Consider the following 18,597-nt stretch of genomic DNA (forward strand, 5'->3'; position numbering starts at 1 on the left):
AGAAATATATAAGTGTTAGCTTTTAAGCCAGTAGAAGGGGGGTGGCGGGCAAGAAGAACAAAGGGGACAACCTGTGAAATGGTGGAGGACGAGAGAATTTTTGAATGTTTCATAGTGGAAAAAACATCAAGAGTGGTAATGGGAACAGTAATGGGGCAATGTCTCCTAATAAGGTGTGAATGGCTATATCACAATCATCCGAATGCAAGGTGAGTGGGTAATGAGAGAAACAAGACAGCAAAAAAGCAAAACGCTTGAAACAAGATGGGGGCAGAGGTTATGATCTAAAGTTTTTGAACTCAATATTGAGTACAAAGGCTGTAGAGTACCGGGACGAAAGGTGAGGTGTGGTTCCTCGAGCTTGCGTTAAGCTTCAGTGGAACTCTTGAACAGGCTGTGGAGTTGGAATAATCGGGTCTGGAAGTAATCATTGTGGGTTTCAGCAGCAGAAGAGCTCAAACAGGGGCAAAGACAGGCTATGTTTCCGGGGGTGGAAATTGGCAGTGTTAATGATGGCACAAATGAGTAGCCAGGAACTCATCTCAAGCACAAATATATTGTGTGCAGACTCTAAACTAAGATTGTTGCTGAAGAGAGGGATGAGGTCAGTAGTGGGGAAGAAGAGTTTGGAGTGGGGATCTGAAACAATGTCTTCAGTCTTCCCCAAATTTAATTGGGGCAAGTATTTGCTCATCTGGTACTGAATGTCAGCTAAGAAGTCTGATAATTCAGCCATGATGTGGAGATGCCGGCGTTGGACTGGGGTGGACAAATCAGGAAGCGAGTCCCAGTCCTTTGCTATGCAAATTTTTGCATGGTAAGGATTTTGAGGGATTCACTATGGAATCCCGCTATTGGGTCGCCATTTTGAGTGGGAAGCTCAATAGCGAGGTCCAGCAGTTTGGATCACCGCACCCGCCCCCCCCCCCCCCCCCCCCCCCCCCCCCCCCCCCCCCCCGCAATCCCCGGCAATGCAATTCAGCTAGTCCTCCTGGGAATTTCTGGGTTACCCATCCCTGCTCCCCCTTCTCCCTGCCCAACCCACCATCACAGTACGGGGGTGGCCTGAACCCTCCCTGCTACCACCCCCCAAACCCGAGAGCGCTAGTTAAAGAGAGCCCCACCAGGGAGCCCCTAGCTAAAGAGACCCCACCAGAGAGCCCCTAGTTAAAGAGGGCCCCACCAGGGAGCCCCTAGCTAAAGAGACCCCACCAGAAATCCTCCAGTTAAAGAGACCACACCAGAGACCCTAGTTAAGGAGACCCCACCAGAGAGCCTCTTGTTAAAAAACTCCCACCAGAGACCCTAGTTAAGGAGACGCCACCAGAGCTCCTACTGAAAGAGACCACACCAGAGCCCCTAGTTAAAGAGACCCCACCAGAGAGCCCCCAATTAAAGAGACCCCACCAGAGAGCCCCTTGTTAAAAAAAATACCACCAGAGCCCCTAGTTAAGGAGACCCCACCAGAGCTCCTACTGAAAGAGACCACACCAGATCCCCTAGTTAAAGAGACCGCACCAGAGAGCCCCTAGTTAAAGAGACCCTACCAGAGAGCCCCTAGTTAAAGAGACCCCACCAGAGAGCCCCTAGTTAAAGAGACCCCACCAGAGAGCCCCTAGTTAAAGAGACCCCACCAGAGAGCCCCTAGTTAAAGAGACCGCACCAGAGAGCCCCTAGCTAAAGAATTAAAGAGACTCCTGACTGGAACCCACCAGAAGAGACACCCCTGCTTGAACCCCCCCCCCAGAAGAGAGATTCCTGTGTGGAACCCCCCGGAAGAGAGACTCCTGTCTGGAACCCCCCAGCAGAGAGACTCCTGTCTGGAACCCCCCAGCAGAGAGATCCCTGTCTGGAACCCCCCAGCAGAGAGACTCCTGTCTGGAACCCCCCAGCAGAGAGATCCCTGTCTGGAACCCCCCAGCAGAGGGATCCCTGTCTGGAACCCCCCAGCAGAGAGATCCCTGTCTGGAACCCCACAGAAGAGAGATCCCTGTCTGGAACCCCCCAGCAGAGAGATCCCTGTCTGGAACCCCCCAGCAGAGAGATCCGTGTCTGGAATCCCCCAGAAGAGAGACTCCTGTCTAGTACCCCACAGAAGAGAGATCCCTGTCTGGAACCCCCCAGAAGAGAGATCCCTGTCTGGAACCCCCCAGCAGAGAGATCCGTGTCTGGAACCCCCCAGAAGAGAGACTCCTGTCTAGTACCCCACAGAAGAGAGATCCCTGTCTGGAACACCCAGAAGAGAGACTCCTGTCTGGAACCCCCCAGCAGAGAGACTCCTGTCTGGAACCCCCCAGAAGAGAGACTCCTGTCTGGAACCTCCAGAAGAGAGACTCCTGTCTGGAACCCCCCAGAAGAGAGACTCCTGTCTGGAACCCCCCAGCAGAGAGACTCCTGTCTGGAAGGTAGAGAGCAGTGCAGACAGAGGCACTGAAAATAATTACTGCTTTAAAACTCGACCATGCAATACAGCTGCTCGCTCAGACACTGGAAGCAGCACCTGTCAATTCCTGGAAAGAGAAAACTAGTAAGATAGGTTTAAACCCCCTAAGACCTTTGATCTGCACGCCTTTCATTCATCTCTCTGCGAAATTGTTTTCTCTAGGCTGTGATTGACACTTACACACACCCAGCTGTCTGCATTATTTCATTCATCTCCCTTCACACTTGTGGTTTTGAAGGAGTCTGCTGTGAAATTAACCGATATAACTTAACTCTCTTTGATGTGGTCCAAGAGCTGTCAATCAGAGCTTGATGCTTATAAACATTGCTTTTCACCGCTGACTACTTTAAAGCCACTCAAAGCTTCTCCAACGCTCCCTGGGCTGGCCCTGAACTCACACCTTTCTCTAGTTGCCCTTTCATCTCCCCTCATGCCCTTTCTGAGTTGGACTTTGTCCCTGTCTGAGCTCATTTGTTGCTGAAACCCTAATTGATGCCTTTGTTACCTCTAGACTCGACTATTCCTATTCCATGGCCTGTTCGAATGTTCCACTGAAGCTCAAAGCAAGCTCAGGGTCTTACCTCCTATTTCTTTGACCCAATTCCCACTAAATTGCTGAGCACCCAATGTCCTCTCCTGGCCCTCACGCTAGGGGATATTGTTAATGGTTGCCTCTTCGGGTGTTGTCCCTCTTCCTCTGCTTTAAATCTGCCCTCTTCATAAAAAAACAACCCTTGACCACACTGTCCTTGAAAACTACCATCCCATCTCCAAACCCCTTACTGCTCCAAAGTGTTTAAACATGTTACCACCTCCCAAATCCATGCCCAACTTTCTTGGGACTCCATGTTTGAAATCCTCCAATCAGGTTTTTGCCCCTACCCCTGTGCTGAAACATCTATTATCAAAGACCTCCTATGTGGCTGTGACAAAGGTAAACCTTTGACTTCCTGCAGCCTCTGACGTGGTTGACCACACCTTCCTCATTCAAAGCCTTTCCCCTGTCATCCAGCTTCTCCCAGCTGCTTCAGTTCTTAACTATCTAATCATAACTAGAGTTCCGTTGGCAATGGCTTCTCCTCCCCCCTCATCTACATACTGCCTCTTGGCAACGATATCCAGAGGGACAGCATTAGTTTTCACGCCGTCCAGCTTTACCTTGCCACCACATCTCTTGACCCCTCCACTTTTGCTGAATTATCACAGTAAGAAGACTTACAACAACAGGTTAAAGTCCAACAGGTTTGTGGTTGTGGGCTCTGGTGGGGTCTCCTTAACTAGGGTCTCTGGTGGATTTTATTTAGCAAGGGGCTCTCTGGTGGGGTCTCCTTAACTAGGGTCTCTGGTGTGGTCTCTTTAACTGGAGGATTTCTGGTGGGGTCTCTTTAGCTAGGGGCTCCCTGGTGGGGCTCTCTTTAACTAGGGCTCTCGGGTTTGGGGGGTGGTAGCAGGGAGGGTTCAGGCCACCCCCGTACTTTGATGGCGGGTTGGGTAGGGAGAGGGGGGAGCATGGATGGGTAACCCAGAAAATCCCAGGAGGACTGGCTTGAATTGTATTGCCTGGGGGGGGGGGGGGGGGGGGCCTTGGGGTGCGCAGGGGGATCCGACCCCGGGGGCCCACCAATCAGGGCCCACCGATCTGTGGGGTGGGGGTGATCTCAGCTGCTGGACCTCGCTATTGGGCTTCCTGCTCAAAATGGCGACCCAATAGCGGGATTCCATAGTGAATCCTTCGAAATCCTTACCATGCAAAAATTTGCATGGCAAAGGATTGGGAGTCGCTTCCTGATTTGTGTTCCCAGCGTGGGCGCAAATCAGGTGTGATTCAGCTCCGGCGGGAGAACATATTCTCCTAAAAGGGGAAACTCGGCTAATATCTTTGATTTGTAGTTAAGCCCAACATTGTTTGTCGCCGGGTCGGAGAATCCCTGGGGGGACGGCCCGAATGCCACCCTGCTGCCCGGCGCCGTCTGCCGTATTCTCCGGTGCCATTTTTAAGGCGGGGGCCGTTGGCAGCGACCCCCCCTCCCGGCAATTCTCTGGACCCCGATGGGCCGAGCAGCCGTCCATTTTTGGCCAATACTGCCGGCGTGGGTTAGACATGCTCCCACACGGAGGGACCTGGCAGGTAAGCCGGCGGGGGCGGTCCTTGGGGTGCGCAGGGGGATCCGACCCCGGGGGCCCACCAATCAGGGCCCACCGATATGTGGGCGGGCCTGTGCCGTGGGGGCACTCGTTCCTTTTGCGCAGTCCCTGTAGGGCTCCGCCATGGCCGGCGCGGTGAAGACAACCCCCCCGCATGCGCCAAAACATGCCGGCGGTTCTGCGCATGTGCGAGATCACGCCGGCCCTTTGGTTCATGCGCGAACTTGCGCAGTCCTTTTGGTGCCAGCTGGCGCGGTGCCAACCCCTCTAGCGTCCACCTAGCCCCGGGAAGTGCGGAGAATTCCGCACTTTCGGGGGCTGTTGACGCCGGAATGGTTCACACCAGTTTTCCCGCCGGTGTGGGGACTGAGTCCCCGGAAAGGAGAAGCCCGCCTTGCGTCTCAGGCAAGACCATCCCTTATTGGTCATTACCAACTGTCCTTAAGAAGGTGGCGGTGAGACACTTTTTTGAACTGCTGCAGTCCATGTGGTGTAGGCACACCCATAGTGCTGTCATGGAGAGTTCCAGGATTTTGACTCAGTGAAAGGGAAGGAAAGGTGATGGGCGCGATTCTCCGCCCCCCACGCTGTGTGGGAGAATAGCGGGAGGGCCTCCTGACATTTTTCACGCCCTCCCGCTATTCTCCCCCCCCCACCCCCACGCCCGACACACGCCACGAATCGGCGCTCGCCGTTTTTTACGGCAAACGGCGATTCTTCGAGGCCGATTGTCCGAGCGGCCGGCCCTTCACGCCCGTTTCAACACGGCAGCAAACACACCTGCTCGCTGCCGTCATGAAACGGGCGCCAGATGCCCATTTTGGGGCATCTGGGGGCCCGATTGGCACGGCAGTACCACGGCCATGCCAAGGGGGGCATCGGCCTGTGATCGGTGCCCACCGATCGCGGGCTGTGCGTCTGTAACGGACGCACTCTTTTCTCTCCACCGCCCCGCAAGATTAAGCCGTCACGTCTTGCGGGGCGGCTGAGGGAAAAGACGGCAACTGCGCATGCGCGGGTTGGCGTTGTCCAACCTGCGCATGCGCGGCTGACGTCATCGGCCGCGTCAGCCGACGTGACGTGCGGCCTTGATGACCGTCGCGCCACCGTGACGCACGAGGCCGCGCTCCTAGCCCCGCTCGGGGGGCGAGAATCGGCCCCGGAAGTGGGCGTGAAGACTGCCGTGGGTCACGGCCTGTCCCACGGCAGCCTTTACGATTCTCCGCATTTGCGGAGAATCTCGCCCGATATGTTTCCAGGACAGAATGGTGTGTGACATGGAGAGGAACTTGCAAGTGGTGATGCTCCCCTTCATCTGCTACCCTTGTTCATATTAGTGGTAAAAGTTGTGGGTTTGGAAGGTGCTATTGTAGGAGTCTTGGTGAGTTGCTACAGTCCATCTTGTAGATTGCGCACATAGCAGACATGCTGTGCCAGTGGTTGAGGGAGTGAATGCTTAAATTGGTGGATGGGGTGCCAATCAAGCAGGTTACTTTCTCCTGGATGGTGTCAAGCTTCTTGAGTGTTGTTGGTGCTGCACTCATCCAGGCATGTGGAGAGTATTCCTTCACACACCCGACATGCGCCTTGTAGATGGTGAACAGGCTTTGGAGGGTTTGGAGGTGAGTTATTCCCTACAGAAGTCCCTGCCTCTGACCAACTCTTGTAGTCACAGTATTTATTTGACTGGTTCAGTTAAATTTCTGGTCAATAGTAACCCCAGGATGGTGATAACAGGGGATTCAGCCATGGTAATCATGTTAGACTCTTTCTTTTTGGAGATGGTCATTGCCTGGCACTTGTGTGGCATGGGTGATACTTACCACTTTTCTGCCCAAGCCTGAATGTTGTCCAGGCCTGGCTGCATATGGATGTGGACTGCTTCCGCATTTGAAGAGTTTTGAATGGAACTGAGCATCATGCAATCACCAATGAACACTCCCAATTCTGCCTTTGTGGTGGTCATTGATGAAGCAGCTGAAGATAGTTGGGGACAGGACACTGTCCTGAGGAACTCCTGCAGCGATGTCATGGGGTGGAGATGATTGACCTCCAATAACCATTACCACCTTCCTTTATGTTAGGTATGACTCCAGCCAGTGGAGAGATTTTCCACTTATTCCCATTGACTTCAATTTTAACCGAGGATTCGACACTTCCTTCACTTTTTTGCTGATTGAGAGTAAACTGGCAGAGCAAACCTTGGCTAGATTGGATTTGCCCTGCTGTTTTTTGTGGGCAGCTCACACTTGGGAAATGTTCTACTTTGTTGGGTATGCACCAGTGTTTTAGCTGCACTGGAGCAGCTTCACTAGGTCAGGAACACAAGTATTTAGCACTGCAGCTCACGTGTTAGAACTAAGTTAACAGCATCCTGCTAAATATTTCTTGTGGCCTTGTCACTCAGTTGAGGAACTCGATGCTGAACCTTATCAAATGCCTTCCTGAAGTTCACTAGCGACACCACTCCTTTATCCACTACCCCCTCAAAAAATTCAGCTGTCAGACATGACTAATCCTTCTCGAGTCAATGTTGATTTTGATCAACTGACGCTAATATACACATAAATCATCTATTTTAGGATTCCAGTCATGTTTTTGTAACAGAAGCTAAGCAAACTAAATATATATTTAAAAGGACGGGTTATAAAAAAATTATAATGGAAAAATATGTATGGGCATTATTCTCCCATTCTGCCCGGGGGCGGGTTTAAGGTGGGCGGGAGAATCCAGTGGCAGGCAACAAATTGGAAACCCGCCGGTGTAAAAATAGTTTGTAACTCCCGCAAAGGTGAGTTAATGGCAGGGAAGGCATCCTGTTGACTAACAACGTGAATGCCATTTGCTTTGTCATCATCTCATGAATGCCAGAATCATGTGCCGCCTTCCAATCTTCTTAACAGAGGGAAATCACCATGGTCTGAATCCTGTATGAAAAAGGGTGGCAGGAACACATCAGACCTCACTTCCCTCAAGACTTTGAGGTGAGTGCAACACAATTGACGCAGTGCTAGTCTGGTTGGAATTCCACACTGCTGGAATATGGGTTGGTTTGCTCCCAGTGCTTGCCTCTGTAGCCACAGGGACATAACTGTGCAGCGGTGCTCAGGCAAGCCTCAACTTTCAGACACTGACCAGCACTGAGACCAGGAGTGAGGTTTATGGGTGGTCCGCTCCCAGTGGGTGCCACCATTATCCAGAAGGACACCGCTGTGCAGCGGCACTCAGGCAGGGATGAGCATTCAGAAACCAGCATATCGACTGGAGATGAGTTGGGAGGTGGGGGGCGGGATGGGGAGGCTGAACACATGGGGAGCAATGGTGAAAGAAGGGGTGGGCGCGGTGGAAAAGGCTGAAGACTCTGAGGGAAATGGGAAAGGAAGGCTTTGCAAGGAGTTGGGGGAAAGCGGCAAGATGGAAGCCAGAGGGGCAGGAAGACTTTGCAAGATAGTGGAGGACAAGGGTGAACGATGGGAGGCAGAGTGTAGATTAAGGGGTAGGAAGCTGGACCCCACAAGGGTAAATGAAATGTTAACAAACAAGGGCGTGACAGGGATACCATGGGCTAGATTCTCCGATTTTGAGGCTATGTCCTGAAGCCAGGGTGGGAACGGTAGTCTTTTACCACCGAAAACTCGGCGCAAAACGGTCACAATCCTCTGTTTGGCTGGGGGCTAGCAGCCGAGCAGGGTAGAGCACCCGGCTCTAGCTGCCGATATGGCCCGGAGAATTGCCGGGTTCATGGCCGTCATGTGCACAGCAGCAGCCTGCGCATGGACCCGGCCTGCAAAATAGTGCCCCCATTTGGTCTGCTCGTGAGCCCTGGACCCCCCCCCCCCCCCACCCCCACACACAGTACCCCAGCCCCTGACAAAGTCCCCCCTGCCCGCGGATCGACCCTCCTCCTCCTCCGACTGTGGCGGCACTGGACTGAGTCTGAGTCTCCAACTTTTTCCTACTTGCCAAAAAAGAGAGTGAAGAGGTTTTTAGGTGAAACTCTGCCCATAGATATGCCCGCTGGCTGTGACCTTACCGCGTTTGTTCTCTTTCTTGCTACTTTAAAAAATATATAAATTTAGAGTACCCAATTATATTTTTTTCCAATTATGGGGCAATTTAGCATGGCCAATCCACCTGCCCTGCACATCTTTGGGTTGTGGGGGGAGGGGAAACCCACGCAAACACGAGGAGAATGTGCAAACTCCACACAGACAGTGACCCAGAGCAGGGATCAAATCTGGGATCTCTACTTTTTTTTTTCTTCATGCCTCCCTTTAGCCTATCTATGCTTTTCTACATTCAATATTTTCCACTTGATTTTCTTTTGTATTTGATCTGTCACACATCTGTTTTTTGCGTCTCATTTGAATTTTTAATATCTCCACCATTTAAGGAACTCTAGCTTTTGCTGTGCCTCCTTTAATTTTTGTGGGAATGTGTTGAGATTCTATCCCACACACCTCCCATTCAAAAGATTCCCATTCTGTAACCTTTTATTCATCGACCAGTTCTTCTTTCCAATTTATTTAGGCTAGTTACCTTTTTATCTTGTTGTCTTGTCGACAGTAGAACATAAGTTGACTGAAGATAAGGATTGCTTGACTGAGAACAATGGGAGCAAAGTTACGCAAGATGCTGTTGTGTAAGGCTGCCTGAACCTTGGACATTTGTCAAGCTTTCTACCAAACGAGATTTATTTTCACTGCAGCAGCAGAGTGGAAAGGGACTGGGCCAGCATTGTCCAGCAAAATTAAACAGCGATATTTCATCGGAGTTGAGATTAAGGAACTATTCTTTCTAATCCTGTTGAGAATTAATCTTGGGGGTTTTTGCAAAACAGCATTTACTTTGAGACAGGGGCATGTTGTTGCTTCTGGAGATTGCTAAAGTCAATAATTAACAACAAAACAAAAAGGTGTGAATGAATTTCCTTAGTAATGCAGTTACACCATCAGCCCCAGACTACTGCAGACACAGAAATTCGAATTTCAAGGATCAGTAATAATCCAGTAAAAAAAACATAACTGAAGCAGCATTTTAAGCTATCCTGTGTTTAATTATTTCTGTGTGATGCTCAGTGTGGGTAGATAAAGCACACTGTCAAAACGTGTTGAAGTGACTGCAGGAGCATGATTTGTTTTCACTTCAGCTCCTACCTTGCAATATCTTCAGGGAAATGACTTTCAATCCTCTGTTGAACAAAATGGAAATGAGAGAAAAGGCAATCCTGAAACATTGGCAGTCTATTGAAGGGATGAGCAACATTTACTGTGCAACACAATGGGCTGGATTCTCCCAAAATGGGCCTATGTCCCCAGGCCGGTGTAAAAACGCTGGCGTTTCACTCCGGAGTTTCCTAAAAAAAAGATAAAACAATTCACTCACCTGCAGGGGGCTAGCAGGGGCCCAGAGTGATTCATGCAGCTTAACCTGCAATTATGGGCCCTCGCACTTCCGGTTTCGAGTCTGTGCGTGCGCGCGGCGGCGGCCTCCAGTGGCGGTAAGCGCCATGGCGGACTCGGACCGCAGAGGCAGCTGCAAATGTAGGTCCCCTGATCGGCCGCGCGCCTGAAGATCTGACCGGCCTGATCTGTCCCCCGGCCACCCATAAGGCCCCCCCTCCCGGTGTCCGATCCACCCCCCCCCCCCCCCAACCAGGACAGCCGCAGACTGAATCCGCAGCCGCCACGCGAGCTTCCCGAACGGCGATTGATGATTCGAACCATGCCTTCGGGAACTCGGCCGGTCGGGAGCGGAGGATCGCTGGGCGTGCCTCTGGCAATGGCCCCCCAGCCGCGCAGAGTACTCTGCAAATACGCCGATTCTCGGGTCCCGGAGAATCTCCGGACCGGCATTGGGCCCGATTTCGGTGTGAAAGTTGATTCTCCGTCCCCGCACCAAACGCGATTTCGGTGCGGGCCTGCGGAGAATCCAGCCCAATGATTTTTTTTCACGAAATGTTGCACCAGATTCTGCATTAATCATGATGCAGGCAGAATACAATGCAAACACAACATTTTGTAAATTGCAAAATTCAGCTCTAATATCTTTTGTGTTTTTAGTGCAGGTTTAGGAGAAAAATGGCACCTACTACCATCCATTTCCAGCACAGCCCATGCCACATGTCATGTTGTTGAGGGCATTAGCTCTCAATACACCTACCCTGGAAGTTTGCAGAGTAGGCAGAATGTGACATCAGGCAGCATCTAATGCTGATTTGACACACGGGGTGGGACTTTCCAGCACTTCCCACCAGAGACGACCCCGTGTGGGCAGGTGAGCCATACAAAACCTCACCGAGACTGGAAGGTCCCGCTGGCAGCCTCCTCCTCCAGAAAACATGGCAGTGTGTGTGTGTGTGTGTGTGTGTGTGTGTGGGGGGGGGGGGGGGGGGGTGGTGAGGAGGGTGGCTGTAAAATCCCTGTGATGGTTTGCAATTTTCAACCTCACTGCTCTAGTTAACAGCTTTTCTTAAACACGCCCGGCTGCACGCTTTCAGCAACGCAAGGGACCCCCGTGAGTGTTAATTAAAGCATTATCATCCAACTTGCAGGGGGCAGCATGGTGGCGCAGTGGGTTAGCACTGCGTCCTCACGGCACCGAGGTCCCAGGTTCGATTCCGGCTCTGGGTCACTGTCTATGTGGGGTTTGCACATTTTCCGCATGTTTGCTTGGGTTTCGCCCCCACAACCCGAAAATGTGCAAGCTAGGTGGATTGGCCAGGCTAAATTGCCCCTTAATTGGAAAAAATGAATTGGGTATTCTAAATTTAAAAAAAGACTTGCAGGTTGGCTGTTTATTACTTCCAGGGGATTGAAGGAGTTCATAAAAGTTGGTAAAATCTGCAGGAAGTGGTGCTGGATGTTGGGAAAGTCTTCCCTGCTGCTGCGAAGCTTCTGAATGAACCACTTGTTCCCAGCCATGGGGTCAGTAAGTACTCTCTCCCTTCAACCATCAGCATTAGAGGGAGAAGGAGCAGAGGCGCCGCAGAAAAGACAAGATGGCACAGGGAGTGGTCGAAAGACTCTCCGAGGGAGACCTTATGTATCTGGGGTCTTCAGACAGCACTTCTATCAGTTCCTCAGCCAAAAGCAGTGTATTAGGCAGCTGCCACCTCTTGGAACCAGACCTGTCGCCTCAGAGCAGTGTGAGGATGGTGATGCCAATGGCCATCAAGGTGATTGGTCACTGAATTTGTTCACCAGTGGATCCTTCTAGGTTGTAATAGGTGACATTGCAAACATCTCCCAGTCACTGTCCATCACTGTATCCAATGAGAATAGTTTCACTGTCCTCTCTCCAAACAAAAAGAAACAAATATAGCACACCATGGCTTTGCCAGGTTAGCAGGCTTTCCCCATGGTGCAGGATGTCATCAATTGCACACACTTGGCTTTGCAGGCGCTGCATCTCAATGCTGTGATGTATCAAAACCGCCAAGGGTACCACTTACTCAATGTTCAGCAGTTGTGAGAGCACATCAAGAACACCACGCTGATGGATGCTTGGGACATTGGCAGCAGTCATGATGCATTCATCTCACTCCAGTCCACTCTTCCAGCTACCACTTTGAACCAAAGGGTATCTGCTCAACAATGAGTGCTATCCACTCTTCACCCATTGATGATTCTACTCTACCGCACTACTTGTGGGCCAGCACTTATACAATAGGATCCACAAGGAATGGCATTGAACAGACAGCTGCATATCAAAGCAATGGTTCTGCTGCCTGAACTTCTGGAGAGGAGCCCTCCAAAACTCACAGGAGAAGGCACTTCCAATCTGTGGTGATCTGTTGCATCCTCCATGATCTAGGCATCATGAGAGCGCAGCTCTTGACATCATGGATTTGATGAGCACATCAGGAGGAGGAGGAGCAGGAGGTGGAAGCCAGCATAACCAAATGGGCGTCCCTGAGAACATCATCTGACTCTGGTTACCCTGAATGAAACCCAAGATCGCTATTTGTTCAACAGCTCCATAGAATCCATAGAATCCCTACAGTGCAGAGGGAGGCCATTTGGCCCATCGAGACTGAACCGACCCGACTCAGGTCAAAGACCACCCTACCTGGGCGCAATTTCCATAGCCCCATCTAACCTGCAAATCCCTGGACACTAAGGGCCAATTTAGCATGGCCAGTTCACTTAACCTGCCCATCTTTCTCACTGTGACAGACTTCTTTCTCAACCGCAATCCTGAAATAAAAGCTGGCGCAAGGCAATCTTTCCATAATAACTTTATCCAAACCTGTCTCAGCAGGAAGAAAACATTGGGAAATAAGAATGCTGGTCCAAACTGTTTGTTCCTATTGGGAAATACCAAACCCAACCATTCAATCTTTTGCATCCCCTTTGTGCCTGTCTTGTGGATGCAGCCTCTGAGGAAACACTGGGGAGGAGCAGTAGGCTAGGCAAAGCCAAAAGACACTGCAACCTGGTCCTCTGGTGGAGGAACTGACTGTCATGGCAACCTGCTCTCCCACCCCCACCCCCCTACACATCCCTGTGCCAATTCTTCAGGCAGTTTTGGGCCTTCCAGCCAGAATGCACCTTGCTTTTAAGAGGTGTGACCTGATTTTAATCAGTGCAGACCAATCTTTAAGTGATTGTGGGGTGCGGGAGAGGGATGCTGGGCTGCTCACTACCATCATTATAATTAGAAGGCAGTATAAGATTAATGCATTGCTTGCATCGCTTTGAACAGGCACATTTTAATCAGACATCGCAATCCCCACACCCGATTTCGGGAGCCATCCTGTTTTGCAGTTTTGATCCCAACACTTTCCTCTTCTTCCCTTAATTCTTTCCTTTATCCATATTTTATGTAGAAAGTGGGCAGCACGGTAGCACAAGTGGCTAGCACTGTGGCTTCACAGCACCAGGGTCCCAGGTTCAATTCCCTGATGGGTCACTGCCTGTGTGGAGTCTGCACGTTCTCCCCGTGTCTGCGTGGGTTTCCTCCGGGTGCTCCGGTTTCCTCCCACAGTCCAAAGACGTGCAGGATAGGTGGATTGGCCATGCTAAATTTCCCTTAGTGTCCAAAAGGTTAGGAGGGGTTATTGGGTTATGGGGATAGGGTGGAAGTGAGAGCTTAAGTGGGTCGGTGCAGACTCGATGGGCTGAATGGCCTCCTTCTGCACTGTATGTTCTATGTAAATATTGTCATGGTGCTGTTCCACAGTTGCTGGAAGTCCCAGCAAGCTATTCGACTGCCAATATCACAGCTTCCATTCTCACCTGATAAAATGCTGATTTTCCTGCACTTTTACTATTCAGTCCAGCCTAAACTCCAAATCAGAGTTCCCGAGCTGTGATTAAAAGATTCCTTTAAAATCTCTTCATCTATTTCTGCTTGTATACATACAATTGAAGATTAATTGAACATTGTGAATTTATCTGCACATACTCGTGGCTGCTTGGACCTAAACTATTGACTGTCTCTAGCTTAGTGTCTTTCCACTCCTATTCCCCAATCTCTATCAGAATTGATTCTCTTCCACTCCCTGGTTTGTGAAGCTGTGAAGCTCACCACAATATTTATAAACATCTAGCTAGAATTGACAGGTCCTTGCCAAATCAAAAGTAGTTAAGTGCTCTTTGCTGAGAATGTTTATAAACATTGTGGTTAGCTTCACAGCAGGGTGTTTGAGATGCATGAAGGGAAATGATAATAAACAATCTAGACACCTGGCTGTCTGGAAACTATTGCCCTGTCAATTACAGCCAACTAAAAGCTGTTTCTCTTTGAAAGTGGACAGAGGTCTCACAGATCAAAGGATTTGAAGGGGTTTAAAGCCTTGTGATGTGTTTTTTTGCTTTCTGTGAAGTAACAGCTGCTGCTTTCTACACCTTTGTCTGAGGTAGCAAGTGTAAGGGGCTGGTAAGTGAAAAAGCAGTGATTTTTCACTGTTTCTGCCTGGACTCCTAGCTCCATAAGACTCCAAGGTAAAGTGAGCCTTAATAAGCCAAAGTATTTAAACAATTAACAACAAACAATAAACAGTTATTTTCCAATTATTTGAAATAAATAGATCCTTTTCCGATTGGCAGATAGTGTCTAGTGGGGCACCACACTAGTCAGAGACCCCAACTGTTCACATTAAATTTGCAGATGATACCAAGTTGGGTGGGAGGGTGAGCTGTGAGGAGGATACAGATATGCTACAGTGGGGTTTAGACAGGCTGAGTGAGTGGACATATGCATGGCAGATGCAGTATAATGTGGACAAATGTGAGGTTCTCCGCTTTGGTAGCAAAAATAGGAAGGCAGATTATTATTTGAATGGGTGTAAATTGAGAGAGGTGGATGCTCAGTGAGACCTTGGTGTCCTTGTGTATCAATCGCTGAAAGTAAGTGCGCAGGTACAGCAGGCAGTAAAGAAGACAAATGGTATGTTGTCCTTCATAGCGAGAGGATATGAATAGGGGTGTTTTACTGCAATTGTATAGGGCATTGGTGAAGCCACATCTGGAGTATTGTGTGCAGTTTTGGTGTCCTTATCTGAGGAAGGATCTTCTTTCTATGGAGGGAGTGCAGCAAAGGTTTACCAGGCTGATTCCTGGGATGGCGGTACTGTCATATGAGGAAAGACTAAATCGGTTAGCATTATATTCATTAGAGTTTAGAAGAGTGAGAGGGGATCTCATAGAAACTTATAAAATTCTAACTGGACTGGACAGGGTAGATTCAGAAAGAATGTTCTCAATGGTGTGGGAGTCCAGAACTAGGGGTCATAGTTTGAGAATAAGGGGTAAACCTTTTAGGGCTGGTAGGTAGATATTCACTAGCACAGAAAGTAGTTGAGGCCAAAACATTGTATGATTTCAAAAAGGAATTAGATATAGCTCTTGAGGCTAACGGGATCAAGGGATATGGGGGAAGGCGGGATTAGGGTATTGAACTGGATAATCAGCCATGATCATAATGAATGGCGGAGCAGGCTTGAAGGGCCGAATGGCCTCCTCTTGCTTCTATTTTCTATGTAATGAATAATTGTAGATTGGGGAAAGAATCAAAGTTCACCAAAGGTACCGCTGTGGAACTGAAGGTTTCCTCATGGCATTAAACGTGATAGTTTTGAAATCTGGCAGAAATGATGAAGCTTTAAATATCAGAGATATTCTCTTTTGGTCCTTCCCTGCCTCTGTACTTGCTGCAAAGCTGTTACATCGCCAACTTCTAGTTGAGTTGAAAGGTGATCAACCTGCAAAGTTAACGCTGTTTCACTCTCCACAGATGCTGTCAGGCCTGCTGACTATTTCCAGCATTTACTGTTTTTATTTCAGATTTCCAGCATCTGCAGGATTTTGCTTTTGTTCTTTGGATTTCTCTTTTTTGCACCTTGGGCCCAATTTGTTTTCGCATTTCACGACTCCCAACACTTGATGGGTTGGGTTCTTCCACTCTGCCCACCGCAAGATCGCCACGTGCGGGACAGGGACCATGTAAAGGTCCATTAACCTCGGGCAGGAGTTTTTGGTCGCCAGACGGAGAATCCCGGCCGATATGTACAAATCAGATTGCATAGATAAGAGTTGTTGCTGGCCAGAAATTTTAAAGTGGGGGATTGCATATGAAAATATAAACACTTTTAAGACCTATACCTTGGTTATAACATTTGCCCATTGTGTTGTTTCAGCCTCCAGTTCCATTACTGCCAAAATACAAGCCAGCCACATCAATCCCAGAATGGCTACGCACAATACAAGTCTACATGAAGCTTCTGCAGTATCCTTTCTACTTTAAACTTTTGAACCAACAAGTTAGCTGTGGTACTCCTCAGTGTCAGGAAATAAATTAATCTGTGGTATCCAACTACAGGGCTGTTATGGAGGTTAGATTTGATGCACGTCAGATCTCAATCTCTAATGCAAATTCCTCATTCCAGTCATTATTTAGGAACTTTGATTCTAACCTTCTGTTGCTAACTATCCTTATCTGTATTATTTACAGCATTATTATTGGCCTTTTAAACCGGGGTTCTTTTGATCACTGATAATTTATATAAATTTATATAATTGACTATTCTCAAAGCTGCCTTTAATGACATTGCAAACACTGAATAATTAAATTGTGGTCTTCCTGAAGTAAATGTTCCACAAGTCTATGTAACTAAGAATATTTGTTAAGTGAGCATATAAATTTTGAAGTAAACGTCCTTTTTCTTTTGCCTTCTCAAAATTATAAAATTGATATTGAGTAAGTATATGTAGCTACACTACTTGTTCATTGTTATGGTCTTTTATAACTGTGCAATGTATTTTTCCTTGAGTCTATAATTACAACCACATTTTTAGGGAACTTTGTTATCAAGGTTATTTGAATATAATTATCAATTATTGCATGGCCATAAATAGGTGCAAATATCTTGTAGCAAAGAGCCTGTTTAAGGAAGGCAGGCATCTCTCACATTATACAATCTAATTGATGGTTCAATGATTGATTGCAAAGGTCTCAGAGATCCTTTCTTGTATTTGTTCTTGAGTGGTTGTCCTAAATCTGCATTGGCCATTATAACCATGGCCGAAATTCGGCAGTCGTTGAGATTCACTTTTCCCGCCAACTCTGCACCCTGGCCAGTGGCTTCAATGGGAAATTCCACTGACAAACAGCAGGAAGATAGAATCCTGCCGCCAGCGAATGGCACGCAGCTGAAAAACAAACGGCTGGGGAACCGGAGAATCCAGCCCCATGTGTTTGGATCCTTGTCCCATTCACCTATCACCCATGTGCTCATTGATTTGTACTGGCCCCTGTTCAAGTAACATCCTGGCATTAAGATTCTTGTCTTTGAGCAGGATTCTTCTTTTGGGAGACTGAGGGTGCGATTTTCCCAAAAGGACAAAGTCCCCTAGTCAGCTTGTTTAGCTGCGTGTTTCCCGGTGCTCACAATGCCGTGTTGAATAAGGGGCCTGAACGGGGAATGCACGGCCGAGGCCACATATAGCCCCGTTTTTACAATGGGGAACTCCGGTCGCCAGAACTCCCCATGGACCAGCACTCTGCCGGCGCAAATCCAGAGTCCAATTCAGGGCCCAGTGGCGTCCTAACCGCTGGGGCCGGAGTTAGCGCTAAAGTGCCTCGCAGCTGCAGCTGCTTTTAAGCGCTCCACTGACCACATACTCACTGCAGCCACCAAGCTGGTTCACAGAGATGTGCCCCCCTCAGGTCAGGAGTCACAGGTGGACCCACAGCTCCAAGCCAGTGAGGGAAAGAGAAACACCTTCTTCCCCAGGTTAAGCTGCAGACGCAAGCCTGCCCTCCTGAACAGCACCTGGGAGATGGTGGCAGAGGCAGTCAGTGCTGTCAGCTTCACCAAGAGGAGATAGTTGACGGGCTGGAGGGCACTAGTGAGGATTCTGCCCGAAGTGGGGCAGAGAACCAGGGAGGGTCCCAAAGCCCACAGTGCAGGTGCCCTCTGGTTGTGGTGAGCTCTGCAGTGAGGCAGCGTTTCTGAGGACTACCAACACCTGGTGCGTCCCAGATTGAGGTTGACCATGCCCATACCCTTGATGATACAGCTGGGAGATGAGGGTGTCCAGAGGGGTTGCCTGGGTGGCCTCCCGGATGACAAGAGGCCTTCTAAGCATTCATAGGACACAGGTAGAACTCAGCAGTGTGAGAAGCCAGTAACCTGCAAGTTGCACCAAAGGGGGTGCATTGAAAAGACAGACAGGCAGCAATGGCAGTCTGAGCTAGGCCGCTCCGATCCCGAGGGGGACACTCTGAGTCCATGAAATCGAGAACAAAGTCCCCGCTACTGCCCCCGGCCTGGGCAGCCACTCCCCAGCAAGCCCGTCAGTTTTCAATGGTTTTCCAGTGTTTTATTAGCCTCCCGCTCCCCCTCCACAGCCATGGCATTCGCACCCGCAAGACATCCATGAGCATCGCGGAAGTGTGGAACATGTTGTGTTCAAGCCACTAATCGCATTTAAATGTATGCAAATGCTGGCTTTGCATGCCCTTGCCGGCAGGGGATGAAAACCTTGTCTTTGCCGCCGGGGAGG

The 18,597-nt window shown here is 49.4% G+C and overlaps 1 protein-coding gene across 1 annotated transcript in view; it reads left to right on the plus strand.

The window, feature by feature from the left end:
• Positions 1-18,597, plus strand: part of vash2 (vasohibin 2) — a 198,134-nt gene that overhangs the window by 12,439 nt on the left and 167,098 nt on the right. Inside the window, exon 2 of the mRNA XM_038811273.1 lies at positions 16,230-16,318. Within this exon, the coding sequence (XP_038667201.1) occupies positions 16,230-16,318 (89 nt within the window). The remainder of the gene's footprint in view (positions 1-16,229; positions 16,319-18,597) is intronic.

The sequence above is a fragment of the Scyliorhinus canicula genome, chromosome 1, assembly GCF_902713615.1.
Source record: "Scyliorhinus canicula chromosome 1, sScyCan1.1, whole genome shotgun sequence".
NCBI lineage: Eukaryota > Metazoa > Chordata > Chondrichthyes > Carcharhiniformes > Scyliorhinidae > Scyliorhinus > Scyliorhinus canicula.